Below are 27500 nucleotides of genomic sequence, written 5' to 3' on the forward strand. Positions count from 1 at the left end.
CACTTATTGTAATGCAACTAGTCCAGCAATTAGCCTATTGTTTAACACCGTGTATATATATCTAGTTGATAGGAATGCTTATCATTAAATACTGTCTGATGAGTGCGTAAGCACGAAACTCGGAGTAACAGCAAATCTTGCCTCTTCGTTATTACTCATATATATATATATATATAAAATCGTTATCAAAACTCTCAGGCCAACAAAGGTGTCACAGCATCAGGAGGGTCAGTAAAGATTCCCAGTCCAAACCTCGCAGCATAAACGAACGTATATAAGTTGATATATATAGTTGTTACAGTTGATGTTTTCAGTTATATGTAGGGGAGGGTTTTACTTTTTCCAATGCTTGCCGCGTTGCCTCTTCGGTTATTTTATTTGTTTTAGCCAGTTTGGACTTTTAGTTTTTAGCTTTTATCTCTCAGACTCTGCCGATTATTTTCATAATAGTTTGTTTTTCACTTTTTGCGCTTTGTTGATTTTGTTTTTTGTTTTTTGTTAATTAACACCACTTTTTGCTCTTTCACGTGATTTTGTACTTTTATTAATTGTCACTTGTAATTACGTAATCACTAGCACCTTAATCTTATTTAAAGCTCGTTTTTATTCAAAAGTTGTAATAACTGAACAAGGTCTCTGACCGAAACGTTTTTTATTAAATTTTTTAATCTTTTTTACGTCAGAAGTTGTCCGTCCTCACAATTTTTTAACTTTCTATATATATATAGAGAGAGAGATTTTAAGGAAAACGACCAATTTTTTAAGTTTGCAAGACATGTTTCGACAGAGCTTCTGTCATCTTCAGTTGAATGAATGATTACAAAGCAAGTTGAATAATAAGTAGGCAAAAATGCTAATTAAGACAAATAGTAACAACAGAACGTGAAAAGGTGTAAGTTAAAAGGATAATTTTAGATTTACATGGTGTAATTGCTGATTGAGGGAAGGTAGTTCTTTTTGAATATGAATAGCCTCCTTTATCTTGAGTTGAAAGCTGGTAGTGGCGTGATTTAAAATATGAAAGCAGTCTATTGAACACAATGAGCGACAACGTTCAGAATTCTGAAGGTGTTTGAAGATGTGAGAGGCCCTATCAACGGCTAAGTGCTCACGTACGCGTGTGGAAAAATGTCGGGAGGTTTCGCCAACATAACAGGCATTACAGCCCGCACATGTAAACTTATAAACCACACGTGAACGAAGCCCGTCGGGGATAGGGTCTTTCACACCAAAAAGGTTACCTATCTTGAAGGAAGAAAAAACTAATTTGATGTCTAAATCATTACAATAGCGCTTGATTAAGTGTCGAATCTTCTTCTGAGTGATGACAGAAAAATGGCCTATGTATGGCAGGTTAAAGTAAAACGTGGGCGAGGTGGTAAGGGGGAAGCCCCGGGAACAATGATTGCTATGGGTCCCAGTGATGTAACGGTTAACCACTTTTTCAATTAAATGGGCAGGGAAAAGGTTCTTTTTGAGAATTTCAGTAAGCTTGGTTATATCCTCGTGTAACCCCAACCAAGTGTTGTTGATCTTGTAGGCCCTGTCAACAAGAGTCCTAATGAGACCTACTTTGTATGAGTACGAGGTGAAGCTAAAATAATTAGTTAATAACCCAGTAAAGGTTTTCTTACGGTAAACCCTAGTTAGGAAGGAATTAGTGTCACTATTATCAATAAGAACATCTAGAAAGGGTAATTTGCGATTAAGTTCTTTTTCCATAGTAAACCTTATGTTGGGGTGCCTAGAGTTAATGTAGTCAAAAAATATAACAGCATCGTGCTCCGAGTGAAATAAACAAAAAGTGTCGTCAACATACCTACGATTAAATAAAATTTTAGAGCATTGAAAATTTTCCAACCATAGTTTTTCATGATGCCCCATAAAAAGATTGGTTAATACGGGAGCAAGGGGAGACCCCATGGCCACACCATCAATTTGGTCATAGAAAGAACCGTTAAATAAGAAATGGGTCTGGGCGGTGGCTACAGTGAAAAGGCTTCTAAGTTCAGGTTTACTTAACTTAAGGTCAGGATTGCCCTCGGAAATGTAATTGACCGCCAGGTCAATACATTCCTCAAGAGGTATGTTAGTAAAGAGACTTTCCACATCGAAGGAAACCATAAATTTACCAAACATAGATGAAGATTGCATGTCCTGTACAAAAGTAAAAGTGTCTGTAGCACAGTGTTCAGTTGGGATGTGCGGCGCCAAAAGATTGCATAGATATTTGGCCAGGTTATAATTGTAAGTTCCAATAGAAGACACGATGGGGCGAAATGGCGGAGTTGAGTTAGGTCCAAAAGCCCTGTGCATTTTGGGGAGGCCATAAATTCTTGCTGGTTGAGAGCCTTTGGGATAGATGTTTTCGTACACTTCGTTGGCAAGGTGACCATCTTTCTTCAACTTTCGGAGAAGTCGCTGCAGTCTACCTTCTCTCAGTAAAGTTGGATCTTCCTTGATGGGCCGGAATTTGGAAGTGTCATTGATGATTTTAAGAATACCTTGGTCGTAATCTGTTCGGTCCAAGACAACCACACCATTCCCTTTGTCTGGTTTTAAAATGACAATGTTTTTGTTCTTCTTTAGCTCCTTAAGAATGTAATGCCTGTTATGTCGGCGAAACCTCCCGACATTTTTCCACACGCGTACGTGAGCACTTAGCCGTTGATAGGGCCTCTCACATCTTCAAACATCTTCAGAATTCTGAACGTTGTCGCTCATTGTGTTCAATAGACTGCTTTCATATTTTAGATCACGCCACTACCAGCTTTCAACTCAAGATAAAGGAGGCTATTCATATTCAAAAAGAACTACCTTCCCTCAATCAGCAATTACACCATGTAAATCTAAAATTATCCTTTTAACTTACACCTTTTCACGTTCTGTTGTTACTATTTGTCTTAATTAGCATTTTTGCCTACTTATTATTCAACTTGCTTTGTAATCATTCATTCAACTGAAGATGACAGAAGCTCTGTCGAAACATGTCTTGCAAACTTAAAAAATTGGTCGTTTTCCTTAAAATCTTTACATGTCTGCTGCTATCTAGACCTTTTGGATATATATATAGAAAGTTAAAAAATTGTGAGGACGGACAATTACCAGCGGATAAACTGAAGGCTTCATCTGCTATGAAAGTGCTCAATGGGAAACCAGAGCTGTAAAGAGATAGATTTATGGAGTCGGGCTAAGTCAAACACATTTATTCGCTACTCCGAGTTTCATGCTTCTTGCGAAGCAATCATCAGACAACTGCCAGAAAAAGATGGTTACAATCTTGGATATACACATTTAAAATAGGGGACAATGCCTTACAGCGTGACATTTCGAGATGTTATTGGCTGATGGAAGTGTGACGGTCTTGTATACAAAATACAATTAAGCGATCACGTTACTTAACAGAAATTTCTTAGAGTATCTGCAGGTCGATGTTAGTTCGTTTCTTTGGTTTAGTGTTGCCATTCCCGGTTTACAAATAATGAAAAACTTTTCCCATAAACAGAGATTACATTTTTTGTTGATGTTTGAATACTATTTCGCTTGTTTTACTTTCCTCCATTTGATTTCGTAATTTATTTTACGGTCCTTCAGATTCCATACGTGTTTACTCAGTTCGTTACATTTCTGTACCGTTCGTTTCTGAAAGAGCACGTGTGGTTTCTATACCGTTCTTTAAAAGTTGTGTCGCAAAGGCCGATGTATGATTCTGCAGACACTCTAAGAAATTTCTGGTGCGAAAAGGCATAGGTTACTGTATCCCAAAGTCATAAGTACACAACCACAAGGAATTTTCGTTTCACTGCTGATAAGAAGTTATTTTACTGTAGCGTTCTGCCGTATTTTCCCTTCTAACTACATTCCTCTGTAAAGTTTCTACCGCACAGCTGACAAGTTCAAAGTACTGACATTGTTTGATCGGTTTATTTCAGTGGCTGTGTAATAATAAAAAAAGCCATTTGCGCACGTGACAGGAAGCGAGCATGCCAACACATTACTGGATTTCATGCAGGCAGACGGCTCCAATGACGTCATACCATTATATGGGATGACATCTGGGCATTTTGGCACGTATCTTCCTCCGCTAAAGGAAGTCTCGAGACCTCATCGCCAGCTTGACCTAGGTACTATTTTTTGCTTAATTATCAGTCTGTTTTTTGCACTAGTTAGATTTCCTGTCATTTCATATCTCTTACTCAGGCCCCTTCCACACTACGCCAGAGGAATTTGAAAACGCAACTTTTATTTCTACGGCAGGCCTGCCGCTCACACGAATCCGTCACGAAAACGGAACTTTTCGAAAACGCTTTTCAACCCGGAGAAATTTGAAAACGCCGGCTTTGTATTTTAGTCTGGATGAAAAGTATTTTGAAAACGGGTCTTCTCAAAAACGACGACATCACAGGTTATTGTTGCGTTTTCAAATTTCTCCGGCGTAGTGTGGACGGAAAACATTTGATGCATTTTCAGAGTGAAATCTCTGTTTTCAAATTCGTCCGGCGTAGATCGAGTTGACGGGGCCTCAGACTCCTGAAGTTTATTCATGGGCTGAATAATTTCATTCATTTTCGGTGTAACGGCGGCAAAGTTAACCAATCACTGATTGAGAAATAAAATTCTTACAGATTCATCTAATTGTTGACGTTTTATTTCGGTACTTTCGCGAACTTTCGTTATTATGCTTTGACAGGATTTCGTAATTCGTTGTTGCTCTATGATTTAGAGCTAAAAACGGTTGTAATCTACTGTTATATGCAGCGTGACTTCTCACAAATCGATATCTCGATTTTTTGAAGTGTGAAACTGACAATCCGTGCATGACGTGCGGTCAAACTTTTCCACCATTTTCACCCAGTACACGTGCTATGTTATTTTTACGCGCTGTAAACAAGTAATTGAATAGACCATATTTTATGTGTTTGGACATGTTGGTGCTTCGCACAGTTACGTTATGCTATAAAATACTTCACGGATATTGTTTGATTTGCGTCAGTTTGAGAAGCTACTTTAGTTATGTGCACGAGCTGTACAAACAACGGAACATAACACTTCGCTCGTTCGTTTAGGTTAATGTAGTGAGAACAATGTGTTCTTACCTTCTTGTGACCACGTGTAATGGCAGAATACAACTGTCCACAACACTATACGGTAAATGATTTCCATAATAACTTCTCTAAGCGTTATCCAAGATCTATTTCCACGTAGTTCAGTATTCGATTCGTAACTCTTCTCCTTCAGCTTCAGTCGATCAGCACTGCTGAGTCTATTTAATATTTTGACGTCTCAGTAGTATAGTATCGCGTTTCATTATGAGTGATGAAAGCGGCAAAGCTGACAGGGCAGGGATTACGTTCCTTGTCAAAGCTCACATCCTACTGTGCGTAAACAAATGAATGTCGTGTTGAGCTCGGTGCAAACCGTTTTGTTTAATTCTGTGCTTTTCTAAATAAAATTATTCGTCATGCGGCAGTTTTTGAAGGTGCTTTTGACGCAAGATTTTTTCTTGAAGTTGGTTTGAAAATGGGGTAACTGCATGAACTTTCGTTTGCAACTTCGTTCCAACTTCCGCTTCATCGTTGAAGCTGTCCAAATATTTCATACAGTGCATGGTTTTGGTTTCCATTACAAAGCACAACAGCGAGCAACGTGCCACTGTCTAGAAAGAGAAAAGCCGACGATCTGACCTCGACAAGTTATTAAATCGGCTGAAATCAGCTGATCCACCATGTGTATGCCAACGGTATTTCTATCATACCGTAGAATTCCGAAAGTAACGGCGCCCGTTACTTTCGGATTTAGCAGGCAAAAAGTGCCGCTTCTTACGGGTAGCCGTTACTTTAGGATGGTTAAAAAACGTTCGTACAGTAACAGTCGTTTCAGACAAAGCGGACGCGCAACATAAAAAATTAAACACTCTATTTATGTATGTTTCCAACTACCCTCATAAACAAACCAGACTGTATAACCATTGTATCACAATACAACTAATTACCCTACAGCCAGTTATGCGTCAGTCAATTCCAGCAGTGCCCATCCCCCCGGGCTAACCCCCGGGCATTAGCATTTTTTTTTTTTTTTAAAGTGGGCAAATTTTCCGGGGTGGGGACACATAAGCTGTCTAAATGCCCCGGGATGGGGACAAAGAAAGAGAGCAAATGTCCCGTCCCGGGATCGTCGCCTTCCAACACCGCTGCAGTTTTTTTATTAATCAGTGAATAAAACGTTCAACTGTTCAGTATTTTAATGCAACGGTAAAACTTCAAGGACAACAGTACGTGCTAGTTGATTCTGATTATATTTATTTCTTTATATTTTGTTTTTAACAGTTTGCTAGAGGATAGCGTGATATTAAATATTTTGTTGAATAAAAACCATTTGTTTTGAATATTTCGACTAGAATAACGACAATCCCGTTAACAATGTTTAAAATAAAACAACTATCATTCTCAGTTAGAAATCTCACAAATTTAATATTTTATTTCAATACTTGATTATAAACAGTACGTTGAATCAATAACCGAAAAATTAAAACCTAGATAATTTTTGTTCAACAGTGTCAAAAGCAAGTAACTAAGCTGGACCCTTCCATCCACAAAAATGGCCACTCTATGTTTGACAAACGCCTCGTCTTTCCCGATGAACTCATCCATGACAATTTCGAAAACACGTGGGTCAAATGCCTGGGGTCGCCCCAGGGTACGCAAATGCCCAGCCCCCAGGCCGCCATGAAATTGCGAATGCCCCATCCCCGGGACTGACAACGTTAGCAAATGCCCTGCGTTTGCCCGGGGGGGGGGGGGGGGTGGGGTGGGGAATGAGTACTGCTGGACTCTGCTGCTAGACAAACACAGCTTATAAGTCAAAGTTTCAAGAAAAATTCAGTCAAGTTAGACATAAAATCACAGATAACTCTTCAAGTTAATGTTCAGTCCTGCATTCAGGCTGTTCAATACGCATGACCCGCGCTTGAGAATAGAGACTTTCTGTTTTAGTGACTTCCTCAAAGGGCCGCTACTTTCGGGTGGCCCGCTACTTTCGGGTGGCCCGCTACTTTCGTGGGGACTTTAGTGGAGACTTTACTTTCGGGGCTCAATAGGAAGATAAAAAATTAACTTTACTTTCGGGAAGCCGTTATTTTCGGCTTTTCAGAGGGGCGGTTACTTTCGGAATTCTACGGTACCGCATGCATGGTCACGTATTCGCATCATGGGGAGATGGACCTTAGCAGTAGTTAGTGAAAAGGGCCGGAGGCTGGCCTTCAAAGATGTGCATGGACTGTTTTCACTATGACGTCACACGCACAAAGGTTTCTTGTAGTAGAAGTAAAGAGCTTTCAAAGACGTCTGATAACTGTAGAGAAGATCACGGCACACTGTTTACTAAAGCTACCAGAAGTCTATACGAGTTTTCTACAACAGCTGTCTATTCTGGCGTGTACTGTGGGTATGTATTGAAGTAGGTTTGATCAGTTTCTTAGTTGAAGATTAAATTTTTGGTCGTGTTAGAGCTTTTAGTGAGCATGAAGTAGCATTTTACAGTTATCTCGAAACTAGTGTTTCGTTGTAGGAGCTACAAAAAAAGTTGATATCTATGGAGTTTTTACCTAAGGTTTGCTAGTGCAAGGTCTCAAAATATCTCATTTCGCGTTCAACGTAAATACTTTTTTTTTTTTATCACTTGGCAATCAGCGATGAAATGACTAAACTTCATTTAGGTTTTCGGTCCTACATTCCTCTTATTCTCCTCGTCTTCTAGGTCCATAGTGTCAGTTGCGGACCAACGTTTGCCATTTCTATTTATGACCCAGGCGCAAAGCGCGCGGGTCATGAATCGAAGGAGGGAAAAACAAGCAGGAGCCGAGAAGACCAGATTAGTAAGATATTTCTACTATACGACTGACGTGGGTCATTTAACAGCAAGACGATGCAATTCTGTGGAAAACTATGGATAATCGGAAAATTTCATTCTTTGAGATAGAGGATCATGTCTCGTTTTAGCCCTTTAAGCCTCGGAGAGGGGTAAGACACAAAGGGAACATTATCAGCGAACATTTTGGAGCTATTAAGACTGAATAGATATTTTTTTAATCATGGAATGACGGATCCAAGCTAGACAACAGACATTTCAAAGTGTGTTACTCTACTTTGACGTAATAGGACGTCATAATTGAACAATGAGATAGTAAACCGTGTATATTAAAGATTAATGAACCAATTGCATTTTTAATGTCACAATGAAGTACAAAACATGAGACGATGTTAAAATTATTGCCTAAGTAACATTTATAATTTACCTATTGAGGGACGTTTATTGAAAATGAGTCTAGGTCGGGTTAAAGAGGTCCGTGGATTGAGTCCCTGGACTGAGCCTGCAATAATAATAATAATAATAATAATAATAATAATAATAATAATAATGATAATAATAATTATTATTATTATTGTTATCATCATTATTACCATTACCATTACTATTACTATTACTATTACTATTTTTTTCTTTTTTTAACTGCTTTTACTTACTTCAAAACATCACTTATAATACATTAAAAAACCTGCTAACAATACTTTGCATTACATTACTTGCTTACTTACAATATGCAATAATTACTTACTGTGGCATAACCTACTTACACATTACGTTACTTAAGGACTTACAATACACTGTACTTACTTACAGAAAAAAAAACCGCAATAAATTTCTAACAGACACGCCTTAACTGGTGAGAAAGAATTTCCACTTCTGTTAAAATTCCCTTTCACCATTCAACGTGGCAGCAATATATTTTTGGATCTCGATTTTATCCTGTACTAATGAGATGAAGTCGCTGAAAACGAACATAGTATTATTTAACGCGTTAACACATGGAAAATATTTGAGTAGCATTATGAGGCGGTTGAGGGTCTACTATTACCTATTACTATTACCTATTAGCTATTACTATTACTATTACTATTACTATTACTATTACTATTACTATTACTATTACTATTACTATTACTATTACTATTACTATTACTATTACTATTACTATTACTATTACTATTACTATTACTATTACTATTACTATTACTATTACTATTACTATTACTATTACTATTACTATTACTATTACTATTACTATTACTATTACTATTACTATTACTATTACTATTACTATTACTATTACTATTACTATTACTATTACTATTACTATTACTATTTCTGTTACTGTTACTGTTACTGTTACTATTACCATTACTATTCCTAGTACTAGTACTAGTATTATCATTATTATTATTATTATTATTATTATTATTTATAAGGACGTTAATCTCGCATCACATGTACGTCTAGATGAAGTTTAGCTGTGGACTAACAAACAATAGCAAGTCAGAATTGTTCCTGGGTAGGTTTAAAAGTCGCTTAACCGTTAGCGTTTATAGAGAGTAAAGGAATTCTTATGCCCTGCCACAATCTCAGAGCTGTTTGAAGGTGATATTGAATCCCCATTTCGTTTTCCGTAAAATAAATCCGTGAGTCAAGTTTATGAAAAAATTTCCACACAGTTCTGTAAAACATTGTGAAAGCAAATAATAGCCCGAGAAAAGTGCTCTCTTGGCCGAAGAACACACATGATGTCAAAACAACAGCAAGGGCATTTATAGAGCGGTCTTCGTAAATTTAGCCTCTTTCGCGTTCAGTTGATGCAATTTATAAGTTCGCCTAGCCCAGTCCTTGTCTAACCCCGATACAACCTTAACCAGGTTTAGTTTAAGCTTTGTTTAAGTAAATGTCTTTATTATCCATGTTTATCCACGCTGTGAATTCCTACGCCTGCATCTCGGCCTAGCGGCACTCCACTTTCCGTTATTGCATGTTATTGTTCTTGCGGCGACCAACTGGAAATGCTTGTTGCAATAGAATCGAACGGTTCTGTTATGTCTGGGACCACTTGCAATCCGTCCGCCATTTTTGGGCGTACCTGGGTACCTGCACGGAGCTAGAAATTAAAACACAGAGGGTTGACAAATCTTGGGAACTCGGGTCGACGGGAGGGGACAAAGACAAATAAATGATGATGAACCAGTGGACCGAATTGGAAAGGTAATCCTTAAAAGAAATCTAACCATAAATTAAACTTTCGTGGAGGTTTCAACCAAGGTCAGTAAGGCTGCCGAAACATAGCTACCACGCGAAACATTTTTAAAAGCAAGAGAACCTAGATAAAACAAAAAACAAAACTATGTACAAGGATATTAACTATGTGTGGGCCTAACTTGACTGTTTCACAGCCATGGGTGATTACGATAGTAACACAAAACAAACTAAGTTATAAAAGTAATGGAAAAATTAGCTTCTCAATAAAGGTATCTATATCTATCAATAAAATGACTCGCATAGGTAACCTAAAGGTGTTAGGTTTCCTCGTCACCTCTTATACCATGTCACTTAATGCTTTGTATGTTAAAATTAAACAAGAAAATATCATATAATTTTCCCATTCTCCCATGATCTTATGACCTCCAACAGTGCAGCTTAGAATTACATTATACTAAAAACGATTACGTCCGATATGCTAATCACCACCCAACTGCAACATTGCAAATGCATAAATATTATTGACTGCAACCAGGTTATCTGTTACTGACCTAGACATTTAGGTTTAGGTTTGGTTCAGTTTCCAACTATTGAGCAATAGATTTTAGGTGCGCCGTCCATTCTGTACTTTCTGTCACATTTGTATACCAATCAAGGCCGAGACGATCATTAGAGCGGTTTTTAAGGTGGCTGAAAACAGTTTTCTGTAGAGCCCAGGCTTCTTACGGAAATATTACTGTTTTGAGCCACCTTAATATAGTGTCACAAAACTAAAACCAAACTTATCGCTCTAGCCTGTCACAAAGGACACAAATCCAATGAACCAATCAAAACTCGAAGTAATTATATGTAGCTGACGCAAACAAACTGCTGCAAAGCGTGTGTGAGCGAGTCACGATTGGTTTTGGTTAAACTTCTGATTGGATGAAATAGTGGCACGTATTTGTTTAAGCCAATCGTGGAGCATGGTCATGCACAACCGATTGCTTTTCTACGATAACTGCAGAAATTCTCGCGCGCTCATTTGCAAATTTTTATTAGTATAAACACACTCAGTGATCTTGGTTTTTCAAGCAATCAACCAATGATGATGACGACGACGATGATGATTGCTAGGTAACAAATAATGATTTTGACAAACTATTAAATTTGCCATCAGTTTGTCCCACCATTCGCCTCGAGCTTCTCTCAGTTCTTCTGCGTAACATTTGTTAACTTGTTTTTAAAATTAAAATAAATGAACAAAACCTACTTATACACAGAGGTGTTGTTCCACTCCACATTTGGTTGGCTTGACAAACTCTTTTCTTGGATCCGACCAAAGTATAACCTTTATTACATGTCTACTCCACTGTACTCCCCTAAGTAAACACATAGCTCTTTATATTGCCGTTTACAGGAGTTCTCGGATGACCACAGTTTCTAGCTGCAACAAATGGGGAAAATATTGTCTTAGACCGTCCTACCAAAAACTTGTGGGCTTGTGGGTAACACAATTTAACCGGATGTTGGATTTTTCGCCATGGCCGGTGGCTATAGCAAAAATGATATCATACCGCATTAAAAATTTATTTGAAGAAAGTGAGAGCAGAAATAGCACGAATATAGCAACAAGTAATAAGTCTATGTCGAGGAGAAGGCTGTTGTTATTCATCGCGGTAGATACAATAATAAAGTGTATTATCGTTTGTCTCACGATGTAGTCACTTGAGATGTAGAAATCATCGCCGATTCTGTTTCGCCTACGTCTCGTGTTTTCGCCTACGTCTCGTGTTTTCCCCTACGCGTCTTTCGCGCTCTACCGCTTCCTACTCACTTTGCAACAGAACAGAGCACAGTTGAGGCTTCTTTATTTGTTGAAAAAAGTAACTGTATAAATAATATGCAATTCATATTAACTTACTTTTGTACTGAGGTAGAGATGAACTTCAGGTTCCGTTTCGACAGTCCATTGACTCGCGACCAATCAACGTGCTGTTTTTTTTGCACACGAAGGTTACTGACTGGCCGTGTTCAAAATTGTTGCCTATCCGTACGCCATTTCTTGGAAGTCCCGGATTCTTGCAGTTTGCTGTGTAACAAAACATTTAGAACCGTTTTGAGGGGTGTCTAATATGCGACATAATGTACCTCTGAACGTATACGATATTCGACAGCTCTCGTAGCGGTTGATCAGTCGAATATATTCCCTATCGATATCGTATCAACGATATGCTTTAAAGGAGACATATTCTCAAATTCCGTCACTGAGAAACAGCCATTTTACTTATTTTACCTACCCCGAACTCCTTCAGGGTTAGTTTACAGACATTGACACTTCCGTTTTGAGAGAAATATGGGAACAAGACACTTCATAGCCGGGACAAGTAAATAAATCTATAGCAAGTGCCAACATTTACCAAAGCACCAATAGAGGCCGAATTACATGAACATGCAAATGAGCTCACACTATTCTTGCACGTAGCGTTCGCATGACAGTCGGACTGTCTCTCTGCACACTCGTCAATATCTAGAATTTTTAAAAACAGCCTGGCTTGGGCTTCTTGGGGTAAAAGATAAGAACCAATGAAAGAAATGCACAAGCTGTCTGTTTTTTTTTAGGCTCTAAATTTCTCCTGGGTTTCTGAGTTCTTCATAAATGTTTCCTGTAACTATAATACACGCGGTGTCGTGTGTCTTGTTTCTGATCGGTAGTTGAGTCATAAAATGCATTTGCAGTATATACCAGACTCAAAACTGTACCGTAACAATCGAATGAAAATTCATCCTGGACCTGGAAGGCAAGTTAGTTGTATGTTATCAAAACGGACTGTGTCAACTTTAGCCTGCGTACTAGGCGTTCATTTCCAAAAGCACAATCGAAGGGAACGAAACTGCGTGCGAGTCCAAGTCCTGATTCTCCTCTTATTTTCCTCAACCCATGGTTTGCTGGTGTGCATTGATAAGGCATAGGTTACTGTATCGTAACGTCATAGATAAGCGACCAATAGGAATTTTCCTTTTACTATAGAAGTAATTTTACTGTAGCGTCCTGTCGTATTTTCCCCGTTCCCTACAATAATATTCCTCTGTAAAGTTCCTGCCGCACCTTATGTTCGATGACATCTGGGCGTTTTAGCTCGTATTACAACAGGCTCCCTCAGTCCGCTAAAGGAAGTCTAGAGAACTCATCGCCAGCTTCACCTAAGTACTATTTTTGCTATGGCCTTTAATTATCAGTCTGTTTTTGCTCAACTTAGATTTCCTGTCATTTCATATCTTTCACTCAGGCCCCCTCCACGCTACGCCGGAGGAATTTGAAAACGCAGCTTTAATTCCACAGTAGGCCCACCGTTCACTCTAATCTGTCAAGAAGACGGTTTTTTGCGAAAACGCTTCTTAAACCGGAGGAATTTGGAAACGCCGGCTTTGCGTTTTAGTGTGGACAAAAAACATTTTGAAAACGGGTCTTTTAAATTCAAAAGCGATGACATCAGGATAGTAATGTTGTTTCTATGCCCGAGTTTTCCTCAACCACAAATCCAAAATGGCCGGTGATTATTGCGTGTTTAAATTTCTCCGGCGCAGTGTGGACTGGACGTCATGCGCTAAATCATTTTATCCACTTTCGATTTAACAGCAGCAAAATTTATAACTCACTGATTGATAAATAAAATTCTTACAGATTCAACGTTGAAGTAATTCAAAAGTATTGACGTATTATTTTGCCGGGTACTTTCGCAAACTTTAAATTTATTATGCATTGACATTGTTTCGTAATTCGTTGTTGTTCTATAATTTAAAGCTAAAAACGGTTATAAGAAGTACTTCGCTAATATTGTTCGATTTGCGTCAGTTCCAGAAACTACTCTTGTTGTGTGAACGGGCTGCACAAAAAACGAAACATAACACTTCCCTTGTTCGTTTAGGTTCATGCAGTGAGAACAATATGTTCTTACCTTCTTGTGACCACGTGTAGTGGCAGAATACAACTGTCCACAGCACTATACGGTAAACGATTCCCGTAATAACTTCTCCCTGCGTAAATCAAAGTGTATTTCTACGCAGTTCAGTATTCGATTCGTCAGTTTTTTCCCTTCAGTCGCCGGATCAGCACTGCTGAGTCTATTTTGACGTCTTTCATTATGAGTGATGAACGAGGAAAAATCTGATAGGGTCGGGATTATGTTCCTTGCCAAACTGACATCCGAAGGTGCGAATACAGATGGACGTCGTGATGAGCTGGCTACAAGCCATTTTGTTTAACTCTGTGCCGTTCTCTATACAATTATTAACTAAACGATAAAATGCAGTTTCTGGAGGTGTTTTTTGACGCGAGATTAAGTTGTTTTGAAAAAGGGGTAACTCAATTTTGTTTGCAAATTTCAACTTCTGCCGAGTCATTGTTCCTGAGCTGTCCGATTATTTAAGACAGCGCATGGTTTTGGTTTCCATTTCATCCTTGAGCTTTCGGGCAAATGGAATTTTTTCCCCATTGAAACTCTTGCCAGTGTGCTCTCTTGCTACGAAGACAGCCTCCAACGCAAACGCTCTTTGGGAAGCTTGGGGAAGCTCTCTGGGCTCGTCACGCAATCTCCATGCCAAGCAATCTTCCTCGCCCGTGTGGGGACTCCCATTTGTTAGCTATATAGGTATTGCCACGGGATAGGACATGGTTTTTGAGATTTCCGATCCTTAAATAGGATATCATTTTTGTCACTGTTAGCATCCTCCGCAGTACTACTGTGATCCTTAGAATTGTATCAGCTAAAATATGTGTTTATTGTAGAATCAAGAAAAGTGGTATTGATCCATCATCAAAGTGCGGATGATTAGGCTTATTCAAAGCAAGAGAAAGTGACATTGCACCCTTTTCTTAGCCCACATTAAATTTGTAATAGTAAGATACATCTGAAAACAAAAATAACAGGCAGGCTTTCTATTCAGGGGGCCGTTTCTCGAAAGCCCCAGAAACTTTTCGGGCCCGTAAAACCATTTTTAATGAATCTTTATCTGTAAAAACAGACAGGTGCATACATGCCTGAAACTCCTTGTACGAAGCCGGAACCTCTGTTCATATTAAGAATACAGGAGTAAAACAGCTCTGTAATCATAAGGTTTGAGATTTTGCTACGGCTTTCCGGGTACGAATACTTTTCGGGACCTTCGAGAAACGGGCTCCAGGACCGACCCTCAGGACCGGAAAACAAGCATGCGATATTCCTCTCTTTAAATAGATTGAGATCACTTTCAAGCGTCTTGAAATTTGACCTTTCTTTTCCTTTCAAACTCCAAGTAGCATTTAAAACAGACCGATGTAAAGAGAGTTCACAGTCCAATGCTGTGTATTTTGTTTCATTGGCAATTGTTCAGCTTAGAGATAATATCTGCCTTCTTAGACACCGACAAATTCCGAGAAATAATTCACAATCTACGGCCCTGTAAGATCAGCTTAGTGAAAGAACGGTTTTCACATCCTACGTACGTGCAGACACGTTGATTTTGGAGACCCAAGATGTCCTCGTCCGTGTGTAACGTAAGTTATTTGTTTGTGTACGTCCTCTCAAGCCTGTGATATAACAAATGTGAATCGTGATGCTCGGAAGAAACGAAGTTAAATAACAAGTTAAATCGATTCAAAACAGTGCGGTAGACTGAGAAATTATCAACGTTTGTCGTGAACACGGTGTTCCACGTTTATCACAGGTGGTTACCGTTTGTTTCCTCCTTTTTTTCTGAGCACAATGCAGTGTTCAGGTTTCACCTCAGTTACAGCTATAAGTATTTTTTTTTTTTTTTTTTTTACAACTATAGGTATGATGGTAACAGTATATGATATTTCAACAGTCGTGACTTCGCTAACCGCACTTTCCCGGCCTGAGTGATATTTCCCCTTTTAATCGGTTAAGTATATTCCGTAAAGGATTGCTATGTGCATCTTCATATCAGTGTTATATAGTAGTGAAAAACAACCCATGTCATTAGGTAAGTGAGGCTGCATATAGCCTCGCGGGGAATGATTCGATATCATTTACGAACTTGCTTTGTCCAGTCATTGGCTTAGACCAATCGGGTTGCGGGTTTTATTTTAGCCCCCGCTACTTTGAAGCACGTGCTCGCTTTCCAGTTTTCTGAATGAAATTATGGTTTCGACGGGATTTATTCCAGTTTCTGACGCTGACAGAAATATTGCTTTAAAATATTGCTTGAAATATAAATCACCGCGTCGTGCTGTTCAAGGATTTTTTTCAGGCAAACAAATTTGCAGCAACACGGAAAACTGGCGCCAAAGGAGTTGAATCAAGTTTACAGACATTTAATCTTTCCCTACTACATTATGGGGCATTTGCACTAGCTTGTTGTGAACCATAATCTCTACTTGCAGCAAGCTTCGAAAAAAGACATCGTTTCTGAAGATGAAGGTCTAAGCCCATTACTCAATCAGCAATATTTGGTCATAATTTTTTCTCTTTTTGCTGGCACTTGTGATACACTCCACTCCCCTAGAGGCTTATTTCGCAAGTAGAAGTTAAAACTGCTGTTCCCTTTTTCACTCACTCGCTTTAACAAAACAGATATTAGGCTCTTCATATTCATGCACGTCACAACCTAGATACGCGAGTCTTGTTACCTGTAAAATTATGTTTAACGGCTGGCAACTAGCCATTCCTATACTGACAGAGATTGTTTCTTTTTTTCCTTCAGGTCTTGTTGTGCATATTTGTTGTAACGTTAATGTTTTCACCTCAAAGTACCGAGAGTACAGGTCAGTTAGTTCTATTTTATTTGTTTGTATATAGTCCGACGGAAAAGGAACAAAAACAAACAATTACAAATGGCAAAGACAAACACAAACACAAAGACAACATATGCATCATAGAATCAATGTAAGAAATAAGCTTTACCTAGTTCGTTTCGTCTTAACAATTATAATGTTACGGTTTTCTTCTCCCGGCTTGTTTGGTGGTGGTCCATTCCAAACATTAGATTCAGCAGGTTCGTCCAGGGTCCACCAGGAGGCTCGAGCGTGGAATTTTCAGACGGTTAAACTATTACGGGATTTTCACACCGAGAAATAAGCTTGATCTAGTAAATATGCTCTCTTCTGGAGTGTTTTATATGTAATACACACTTACTCTGGCTAACTCTTTCTTGAACCGACTTTCCTACCAAATTCACATTTCCAAAGATCCACGTTAATGCATACATGCCCTGGCTTCCGTCTTTACGGTTGAATCGGCAAAGCCAGCTCCAAAAAAACTTCTGTCACAGCGGAACAGACCAATCTGTAGCAATCTGAATTCTGTCAGAGGGTGTAAAATAGGGTTTGAAAATCCCGCTTCCTTCCACCAATTTTCCTCAATCCCGCCAGTTTGCTTACTTTGGACGCGTCATCCCATCCCGTCTTGTTCCAAAGCATTTCAACTGTGACAAGACGATCTCCTTCCCTTAAAATCAAGCCTTCCTAAGGTAACGTCTTACAACTTTTGTACCTGCCTAGGTCACTCAGTTTAATCTAAAAAACACGAAATTTAACTATAAGTTAATTGGTAAATGGAATGGAAATTGTTTTGATCGCATGACCGGCCTACACGACTCCTCCAGTTCTCAGATGAATTTGTTCTAAAACCTTCACAGCTTAGCTTTTACCAGTACGTCTTTTAAGGATTTCCCTTTGCGATATGATGTTATACGATTCTGTATAAAGTGCCATTTCCACATCAGTGTCTTCTTTAGGCTGGGAAACACCTAGTGGTTTTGCATAACAAAGGGCAGTATTTTATTTTGTTCGGTTTTGTTCTTCTATCCTAGTGAAGCTTTTCTATCAGAGAATTGTTAACCTCAGAGAGGTGTTTTTATATAATTCTAGTTGGGTAATCTCTATTCTGAAAGCCTGTTTTGAAATTTCTCATGATTTCCTAAAATTAAATGTAGTCGCTGTTTCTAAAGTTTCAGCCGTGAATTTAATTTCTAATTTTGACCATCTTACATCCCGTTTTTTAAACAAAAACAAAAAACAAAAAAAAGCAAAAACAGAAAACAAAAAAATCAATGATTCGCTTGTTCCGCTTTTCTGCCTTTGCAATACTGCATCGCGGAGGCAAAATAAGTGAGTCATCGCGCATTTCGCCAACCATATGTTAGATAAAACCTCTTTATAGTGAGGAGTGTATGTTACGATATCATAATGCAAATACGGTAAGGTGAAAGAAGTTGTAAACGGAAGTGTATTTAATCCAATAAATCTTTAAACAAATTATCTGAATATGAGATGATGAAAGGAGATTATCTTGGTCACCATATAAGGAAATGCTCTGTTTCTTTTCCCCCGCCCGACCTACAGTTTCGCTCGAAATTTAGTGTGATTACAGCATTAACGACTTTTAGAGTGATGGCGGTTCGTGTCAAAATGACAATGATTCATATTCATTCAAACTGTTTCTTTCCTTCGCTTGACCGTCATTAAAGTTTTTTGATCAACGGTTTCCTTGTGAATTCTAACGCAATCAACTGGGCACGCATATTCTGTTCGGGCATTTGGCCAAACTTTGAAACCGCCGGAGATGTGGTCAACTATTGCGTGTGATCCCCGCGAAATCAACCAGAGCAAAATTTGTTTGTCCAACTAAATTGTGGTCTATTAGTTTCTCTGAAGTTGCTCCAAATTTTACCTGGCGACTCTAAATTCGGTACCATAACGATAAATTCAGTAAAACCAAACTGCCTCCTGTAACATCAAATTCGCTTTCACTAAATTCTATTCTGCATCACTAAATTCGGTAACGCCAAATCCTATCCTGGAACATCATATTCCACAAAACCAAATTCTATTCTAAAAAATTAAATTCGGTAACACAAAATTTGGCAGTTTGTAGAGTTTCCACAAGTTAACACTAGTTTTCACGCATAGTAGCTATAAACCACAGACAACTGCGGAAAGTTCGAACAGATTTATCTCTTTAGATAAACACCGATTGAAGATTACATCCAGGAACGGCGGGACAAAAACACTTGGACAAAAAGCCGACGAGACGTTAGCTTGCTTAGCGACGTCCTCAAACTGAAGGAAGAGACAAGAAAAGCTGAAGAAATCAAACAAGATGTGTGCGAACTTATTTTAAACGTCAAACGAACGGATGGCGAGGATTACGAACCATCAACTTCGAGTAGTTCTCTTTAAATCCAGTCTTTGAAAGAAGGAAAATATCCCGTAAGCACTATCGACGACAAAGAGTTTTACCAAGCAAGGAAATGTCTGGAAGCTCGAAGAAAACAACTTTAAAATTAAAGCAAAGGCGGCTGAAGCACTGATGAAGAGGTTAACATTCTGTACGAAAAATATTTAGGCTTTCAAAGAAGCGATGCATGACGGTCATGAAGTGCTTGCACTTAATGAATAAAAACATAACTTGACTTGTTCTGCTGAATCAAAAAGCAAGTAAATTTTATAAGAAAGTTGAAGGGAAAAATTTCAGTAACTATAAAATAACCAAATTACAGCAGGGAAAGTGCTTTGTATGGTATTTACGCACTCGTTTTTGTACCAGAAAACTAGTGCGTAAATACAGTACGCGCGCACTTTCCATGAAGTAATTTATATATACCGCTTTGGAAAACATCCAGTAGCTTCCAGACAGATGCAGTTCATAGATGTGATATCATGTTCCTGTTGCGCTGGGACAACATCACGTTTCTGTTCAGCTGGGACAACATCACGTTTCTGTTCAGCTATACGGTGCCAAAATCAGAAACAAGAGTAATTTGAGGAGGCCCCCGCGGTGAAGCGTTTCAGTTGTCCACTTCGCAATAGCGATTAATTTTTATTCGGGAAATACAGTCTCGCAGAGAACTTTATAAGGGTAAAATTGTTACTGTTGACGTCAAAAATGTGGAAGAAGTACCTTATAATCCCGATTGTCATCTTTATTTCTCCAGTTATTGGAGGCAAGCGAAAGAAAAGCGGTGAGAAATTCTAGGATCCATTTGATTACCTTTATTTTACTACTTCCTCTCTGGGAATGACAACGTTTATCCTTGTGTTATAATTTGTTCTTCTAGACTCTACTGACTGTCAAAGAACAAATAAGGAGGCTTTTCGATACTGCACCAACTCTTGTTCGTCTGACAGTGATTGCAAGTCAAACCAGAAGTGTTTATGTGACGAGGACTGTGGAATGAGTTGCGTCAGAAACAGTAAGTGTGTTATTGCATGTAAGTAAATTATAATGTCCTTGATAATTTTCCCCTCCGTCTCTTTGTGCCGTGGTACCGCACATGATGTTTTGTGAAGACAACTTAACGTTGCGATATTTTTGCGACATTTTATTCCTTTTCAGCAGTGAAAAGGACACAAAACTACTTTGATTGATTCTCTAAGAAAGTCATATACAGTTGAACCCCGCTATTTCGAACTTTTGGGGAAACAAAAAATATAGTTCCAAATAGCGGGAGTTCCAAATAGCCGATAGTAAATGACTGAAGGGCAAACCCAGGGGAAGTAGTTTTGAGTTGGAAATAACAGAGAATTCTAAATAACCGAGTTTGAGTTAGCGGTGTTCAACTGTATATGGCGGAAAATATTCCAGCATCCCTCCTTACACATTTCAGTTTTCCCAACTAAGCCTAAAATGATTATTTAATTTCGGACTGTAACGGGGTTAATGACATAAACCCATGTCCCTATTATTTTTGAAACATAAATCTTAAGACAGAGGATGCCGAAAAACATGAGTAAGCTGTTACAATAATATACTTATCATACCTTTTAATGGTTGCTTGTGACTTGAACCTACAGTACAAACTATTTTCAACGACTGACTCTGGAAAGCTGGTACACTAACCTAGAATAAACGCCTCTTAACAGATGTCAACAACTACCGGCGCCTTACAAACGACTTATCCATGACGGAAACGAAACAAACAACGGACTTCCAACAGACCGACTTAACAATACACGGACCAAAAACCGACCTATTTAATTCGACTAATAATAGACGGATCGAAACCCACCAATGACTGATGACTAACTTTACACGAGTCTTTCAGCCAATACCATCATGGCTATACTGACCAATCACGTTCAACGAACTACACTTATAACATCATCGACTGACAAACACTATTCACTTGACTCTGAAGATAACTTCCGCTCAGGTTGTCGAAACGTCAGTCACCAACAACAGTTCTTTTCAGAACTGCACTCACTGGGACGATCACACTATACGAACTACTGATACTCCTGGGTTCAAACCATTTACTATCAATCTTCTCTATTAAAACACGCCACAAACCAGATCTTAAGCCGAATATTAATAGTAATAATGATAATAGTAATAATAATGATAATGATAATGATAATGATAATGATAATGATAATGATAATGATAATGATAATGATAATGATAATGATAATGATAATGATAATGATAATGATAATGATAATGATAATGATAATGATAATGATAATGATAATGATAATGATAATGATAATGATAATGATAATGATAATGATAATGATAATGATAATGATAATGATAATGATAATGATAATGATAATGATAATGATAATGATAATGATAATGATAATGATAATGATAATGATAATGATAATGATAATGATAATGATAATGATAATGATAATGATAATGATAATGATAATGATAATGATAATGATAATGATAATGATAATGATGATGATGATGATGATGATGATGATGATGATGATGATGATGATAATGATAATAATAATAATGAAGGGCATGGAAAGCTACATCAACAAAATCCCTGGGAACATCAACATACATGAACTCCAGAAAATAACTCTCCTTTCTACCGCCCACCTTCTCAGGCGGGCCCTCTCCATCAAGTTGAAACCCTCTTTGCCTCCCAGACTCCATGGTTTGGACTCGGATGCTGCGAGAGAAAATCACCCACAATGACACCAATAGTAATAATAATAATAATAATAATAATAATAATAATCAACTTTATTTATTGAGGGTAGCCCAGAACAGTAATCCCTGAAAAACCAATGGCCCTCATATAAATATTTACATGATATAACATGCAGTGCACTGCATTTCTTGCAGTTTAACGCCAACAACATACACACTTAACAGACTTGGATATTTTATAGATTTAAGGTGTGAACCTCCATCTAAACCGAAGAATTCTCGTCAAAAGTCCAGCAATGGTCGTTCATTTAACAGTGTGGTGACATACACATGCATGCCTCCATTTAAACTGCGTGGCTCGTCTGCACGAACGTGCAGAGCAATAGGAAAATGGGACGGGAAGAAGGCAAGATGCAGTAAGTATCTTTGTAGGTTTAAATTCTCTTTGGTTGCATTCTGATGTTTGCTTTGTGATGTTTGCTTCCTTTCATTTTTCGTTGGTTTCAATCATTCATTAATTTATTTGTTCGTTAATTCGTTCTTTTGTTCGTTCCTTCGTTCTTTTGTTCGTTCCTTCGTTCTTTTGTTCGTTCCTTCTTTCCCTCGTTCCCTCGTTCCCTCGTTCCCTCGTTCCCTCGTTCCCTCGTTCCCTCGTTCCCTCGTTCCCTCGTTCCCTCGTTCCCTCGTTCCCTCGTTCCCTCGTTCCCTCGTTCCCTCGTTCCCTCGTTCCCTCGTTCCCTCGTTCCCTCGTTCCCTCGTTCCCTCGTTCCCTCGTTCCCTCGTTCCCTCGTTCCCTCGTTCCCTCGTTCCCTCGTTCCCTCGTTCCCTCGTTCCCTCGTTCCCTCGTTCCCTCGTTCCCTCGTTCCCTCGTTCCCTCGTTCCCTCGTTCCCTCGTTCCCTCGTTCCCTCGTTCCCTCGTTCCCTCGTTCCCTCGTTCCCTCGTTCCCTCGTTCCCTCGTTCCCTCGTTCCCTCGTTCCCTCGTTCCCTCGTTCCCTCGTTCCCTCGTTCCCTCGTTCCCTCGTTCCCTCGTTCCCTCGTTCCCTCGTTCCCTCGTTCCCTCGTTCCCTCGTTCCCTCGTTCCCTCGTTCCCTCGTTCCCTCGTTCCCTCGTTCCCTCGTTCCCTCGTTCCCTCGTTCCCTCGTTCCCTCGTTCCCTCGTTCCCTCGTTCCCTCGTTCCCTCGTTCCCTCGTTCCCTCGTTCCCTCGTTCCCTCGTTCCCTCGTTCCCTCGTTCCCTCGTTCCCTCGTTCCCTCGTTCCCTCGTTCCCTCGTTCCCTCGTTCCCTCGTTCCCTCGTTCCCTCGTTCCCTCGTTCCCTCGTTCCCTCGTTCCCTCGTTCCCTCGTTCCCTCGTTCCCTCGTTCCCTCGTTCCCTCGTTCCCTCGTTCCCTCGTTCCCTCGTTCCCTCGTTCCCTCGTTCCCTTGTTCCTTCGTTCCTTCTTAAGTCATTCATGAACTTGGGTTAAGAGTTTTTCTGCTGGTTCTGGAATTCCCAGTTTTTGTCTTAACCAAGGATCATCCGCTCCAAACAATCTAATGAAGAGAGTCAAGACAATGTGTCTTTTCCAAGCATGACCCTCTGTTACATTTTAAAGGGTTGCAAATGGGGATATTTGGTTTTTGACAGAAAGAGACTGGAGCCAAGAGCGTTGTCGTGGTAATGGCAGAAAGGGTGTGGTTTTGTTTCTTTATGATGCACATTTCTGTTGCCAAGTTTGACGAACACCGTTCCAATATGTCTATTCAGAGCTGTTTTAGTGGAATAACTTATGACGTCATCACTTTCCCTATTTGTAAAATATGGAAACTTCAATATTTCTAAAACGAAAGAAGATATTCCAAGAATAAAAACGCCATTCTTTATTTTGATAAGCCTTTTAAATAAGCAGCAATTATTATTCACTTCATAGGCACTTTAATGCTTTGTGAAACCGGGTATTTAACCGTTTTCGAAATTAACAATGATTTTACCTTAGAACAAGCGACGAAAATTCTGGTTAGTGTGACGATATGCATACGGTGTACGTCTATTGACTTTTTGAATGTACGCTCATTCTATTAACTCATTAATTTGAATCGCGTGAATTCACTGGCTATATTTTAATACATGCGTGTCCATGCATGATAATTTAGTTCGTTGGAAATTAACATAATAGTATTAAAAAGTTGTTTGCTATTCCAGCGGATCATAACTGCCAAAAGACATCGTGGGTTGTTTCTTCATTAATTGTCTCTATGTTCTCCTCCTTTCTCTACGTAGTTGTTCAGTGCGATGATCCTGGAAGACCCGCAAATGGAGCGAAAATTGTCAATAAAGGCTTTGTGTACGGTGGATCTGTGACGTTTACGTGTAACAAAGACTACACTCTGAGAGGCATGTCCACCATTTACTGCCAGGGGAATAGGGAATGGACCGCTTCTGTTCCACGGTGTCTTGGTAAGTGTCTGAAGTGCCTGAAGAGACAGCAAGTTATCGTTAGCGTTATCGTTATCGTTTTTACAAGTGGAACCGGCAAAACAAGATTTTGACTTAATATATGCTTTGGTATCTTCAGGCATTGATTATGTCTTTACATGATCAGATGCACTGTTTAATTGTGTTTGGTTAAAGTAAGTTAATAATTTCCTTATGGCTGTTGTCACAGTTGTAGGTCACAGCAGAATTTGCATTGTAATGCACTTGTCATTAATTAATCTATGGTCCAGGACAGTACTAATGTTATCAATGAAAATGACCAAGAAGTATAAATAATTCATTCTGCTCGATTAAGGAGGTTCGCGCTAATTGTTTCTGGGCATCCTTACTGTGCACGCAAATTCATACGCCACGTCATGCATCGAGCGCGCGCGCTAAGTACTAAAATAAACAATGATAGGGTAGATGGCCATTGCTATAGCCTTGCGTGAATTTAGCGATCTTGGACGATTGGTGACCCCTGCTTTTCTTACCAGAAACAGATTTTATTTAAAATTATCTCCACATTGTCCAAAAATGGACAAAAAATCAACGTTGGAAGTTAAAAAAGTTTCAAGATTTCTGTCCACGGGGCATCAAATCCTGTCATCATGTGGTTGCAAGGTGCGTGAAACTATGGTCACTAAATGCGAACTCGTTTAAGAAACCTCGTCAGTTGACTAAATTCACTTAATAGGTCCACTTAAACAATATTTGGCAGAGAACATTTCACTTCAAAGATCTAATTGCAATATTTTGGGGCTTAGTGCCACTCTGGCCTTATTCGCTAACAATGCCCAATTTTTTCAGATTTAGGGTGTTTTTCCGGGCATGTTCTCTCCAAAGCGAAGTCGGTGACCCCCCATTTACATTTCTGACAAACTAACTCATCATCTTACAGTGGTAAAAGTCTCAGAAAAAAAATCAAGGTTGGAAAATTTTCGCGCGAACGTCTTTAAAACTGACAGGGTGTTATTTGAAACTGACAGCGTGTTGTTCAGAAAAATAGGAAAATAAGAAACTTGTGATTGAACAAATAGGAAAAATAGGAACTTTCTTTCAAAAGAAAAATAGGAAAATCAATGCCACTTGATGGAGAAAGATAGTCTCCCCACAACCCATCTGCTATTTCAATCCGCCGCTTTAGTCCATCAACAGTGATACAAAATGTACATGCACCTGTATGACAATGCAAGTATTTATCCTCAGTTTGTTTAATACTAGATTATAAAGAGAAAAAAATAATTGAAGGGCAATCGGCAATCAATTGTCAAATTGACATTTGAAGATGTTATTAGAAACAAGACTAGTGATTCTACAATGGATTCATCAATTTGAATGCCCTGGTTTTAACAGTACTTAACAACCGTAAACTACTCTAGCTTCACCTTGTCCAGAAACTACCCTGGCTTTTCAAAACTTTAACATCAAACCAGCAGACAACAGCAAACACAACAAATCTTTAGTGAAGTTCAAACACAACACTTCACTCTTAGCTTCACATAAAGGATTATAAAACGACAGTTCACCATTAATTTGACCTTAAAACGACAGTTCACCCATAATTATTTGACTTTAAGACAACAGTTCTCCTTTAATATGGCTTAACAACAACAGTTCACCCTCAATTTCGCTTTTTTTCCTTTGAATGAGAAGCAGAAATACCATTTAATTTGGTAGTGCCTTTCGCCAGTAGATGATCCTATATATATAATTGAGCAACAGTTCAGCGTAATGACGCGCATGTGTAATTAATAGGTTAATGCAGAATATTATCTGCAAAGTATTATCTGTTGACTTCAACGTAGTCGCCTAAACTGCTTTAATATAAAAAGCAGATACAAGAGTTACAATAGGAAATTGTTGAAAATGATCAATGACCAATCAATAATTAACACTAAACCTGTCCCACAAATTATTGATTTCATTCAAGGTATCAAAAAAACACACACTTTTACGTGATCACCAAGAGTTGTATCAGTCAATTAAATGTCATCAGTTGATATAAACTACCACAGATCATTCATTTTCTCAAGTATTGTATGACAATGTGAAGCATTAAAACTGGTCAGACCAAACATACATCTGTAAATTACTTAGCATCCACGCCCTCCTGGTCAATAAAGCTTGGTTACTGAGGTCTCGTGATCATGACCTGGTGTAACAAAACCTTGCAATGCAATGGGTAAGATGTCATACACTGTAAAGAGGAAAAAGCTGAGCCAATACTATTTTCACATGTAGCTGTTGTCAATATATACTCGAAATTTAGCGAAATCTAGCGAAATCTAGATGGAAATCTACCTCTCTAATTGTAATCCATGTAGCTCATAAAGTGCCCCTTTTTGTTTAAAACTACGACATCAACGCAAATGATTCCAATCTTTCTTGTAAACAGTCAGGAAAGCACTCTTCAGTAAAAGTGATGAAATGCCATTCCATCACAATTTATTCATGCATGCTACTTTATCAGTTGTGGAGACACAGCTCGAAAGAAAACTCAGGACTGAATTGAATTCCAAGGCAACCCATAACCACTGTGATACCTTCCAAGTTCTCTACCAACTGAGCTGTTGACTGGAATCAGTTGCCTGCCACAAAATCAAAACAGTCTAAACGAAAACACCTTAAAAATTCTCATGATACTTTTAAGATTTAAATTACTTCTTCGGTATGGTCCTATTGTTCTGATGCTAGAAATGTAGCTGCGCCTTTATATTTCTGATGATACCACCCTTAGTTGAAGTCCCAAGGGATGGGCCAGAAAAAAGTAAATTTTCTATCCTTCCAATTAATTTAGTTACTCTTTAGTTATTTCCTCACAGTTTGTCAGTGAATGACCTATGACAAAATATATAATAAAGTCACAAAGTTCAAGGATAAATACCCTTATTGACTCTTTTCTACAAAAAGAAAGACAAATTGTGTCACAATATTGCCTTCTATGTTCTTTATTTAACAACGCCTAGCCTTTGTGTGGGTTTCACAGTTCTCCCAGATCTGGTCACATATTCCCCAGCCGTGCCTGAGGTCCTTCCCAGAGCGTTGTTCGGTAGGGCTGTATCGTCAGATCCCGGTCTAGCTGCTATACTGTC

General features: G+C 38.8%; 3 protein-coding genes and 1 long non-coding RNA gene across 8 annotated transcripts in view; 1 reads left to right on the top strand and 3 right to left on the bottom strand.

The window, feature by feature from the left end:
• The window catches only part of LOC110053840 (sushi, von Willebrand factor type A, EGF and pentraxin domain-containing protein 1-like), a 27830-nt gene extending 22546 nt beyond the window's left edge, over positions 1 to 5284 (bottom strand). For all 3 annotated transcript variants that reach the window (XM_089274788.1, XM_089274787.1, XM_089274786.1), the window contains exon 1: positions 5097 to 5284. In XM_089274788.1, the coding sequence (XP_089130914.1) occupies positions 5097 to 5163 (67 nt within the window). In that variant the 5' untranslated portion in view covers positions 5164 to 5284. The remainder of the gene's footprint in view (positions 1 to 5096) is intronic.
• LOC149101948 (uncharacterized) lies at positions 451 to 3055 on the bottom strand. Its single transcript, XM_089274819.1, has one exon. It carries the CDS (start codon positions 2314 to 2316, stop codon positions 898 to 900), a length of 1419 nt encoding a protein of 472 aa, XP_089130945.1. The 5' UTR covers positions 2317 to 3055; the 3' UTR covers positions 451 to 897.
• A 3207-nt stretch (positions 5285 to 8491) lies between the features above and the next one.
• Positions 8492 to 14166, bottom strand: LOC149101949 (uncharacterized). Its single transcript, XR_016202402.1, has 4 exons — positions 14019 to 14166; positions 11984 to 12151; positions 11333 to 11506; positions 8492 to 9982 (listed from the first exon to the last, which is right to left on the bottom strand). It is a non-coding gene; the product is annotated as an uncharacterized LOC149101949 (long non-coding RNA).
• Positions 14167 to 15457: 1291 nt separating this feature from the next.
• LOC149101950 (complement C2-like) overlaps positions 15458 to 27500 on the top strand; it is an 82893-nt gene continuing 70850 nt past the window's right edge. The window contains exons 1-5 of one of the 3 annotated variants that reach the window (XM_089274805.1): positions 15458 to 15595; positions 16765 to 16825; positions 20119 to 20253; positions 22196 to 22369; positions 24211 to 24387. In XM_089274805.1, the coding sequence (XP_089130931.1) occupies positions 15575 to 15595; positions 16765 to 16825; positions 20119 to 20253; positions 22196 to 22369; positions 24211 to 24387 (568 nt within the window). In that variant the 5' untranslated portion in view covers positions 15458 to 15574. Of the gene's footprint in view, positions 15596 to 16764; positions 16826 to 19848; positions 20023 to 20118; positions 20254 to 22195; positions 22370 to 24210; positions 24388 to 27500 lie in introns of those variants that run through there. The other 2 variants (XM_089274803.1, XM_089274804.1) reach the window with 2 other exon arrangements.

Source organism: Orbicella faveolata, unplaced genomic scaffold (genome assembly GCF_042242905.1).
Source record: "Orbicella faveolata isolate gen_17 unplaced genomic scaffold, um_ofav_v1 contig_36, whole genome shotgun sequence".
In the NCBI taxonomy this organism is placed as follows: Eukaryota; Metazoa; Cnidaria; class Anthozoa; order Scleractinia; family Merulinidae; genus Orbicella; species Orbicella faveolata.

Bases quoted from the DNA above. Each gene is read 5' to 3' on its own strand.
- LOC149101948 (XM_089274819.1), bottom strand. From the start codon at position 2,316: ATGCACAGGGCTTTTGGACCTAACTCAACTCCGCCATTTCGCCCCATC.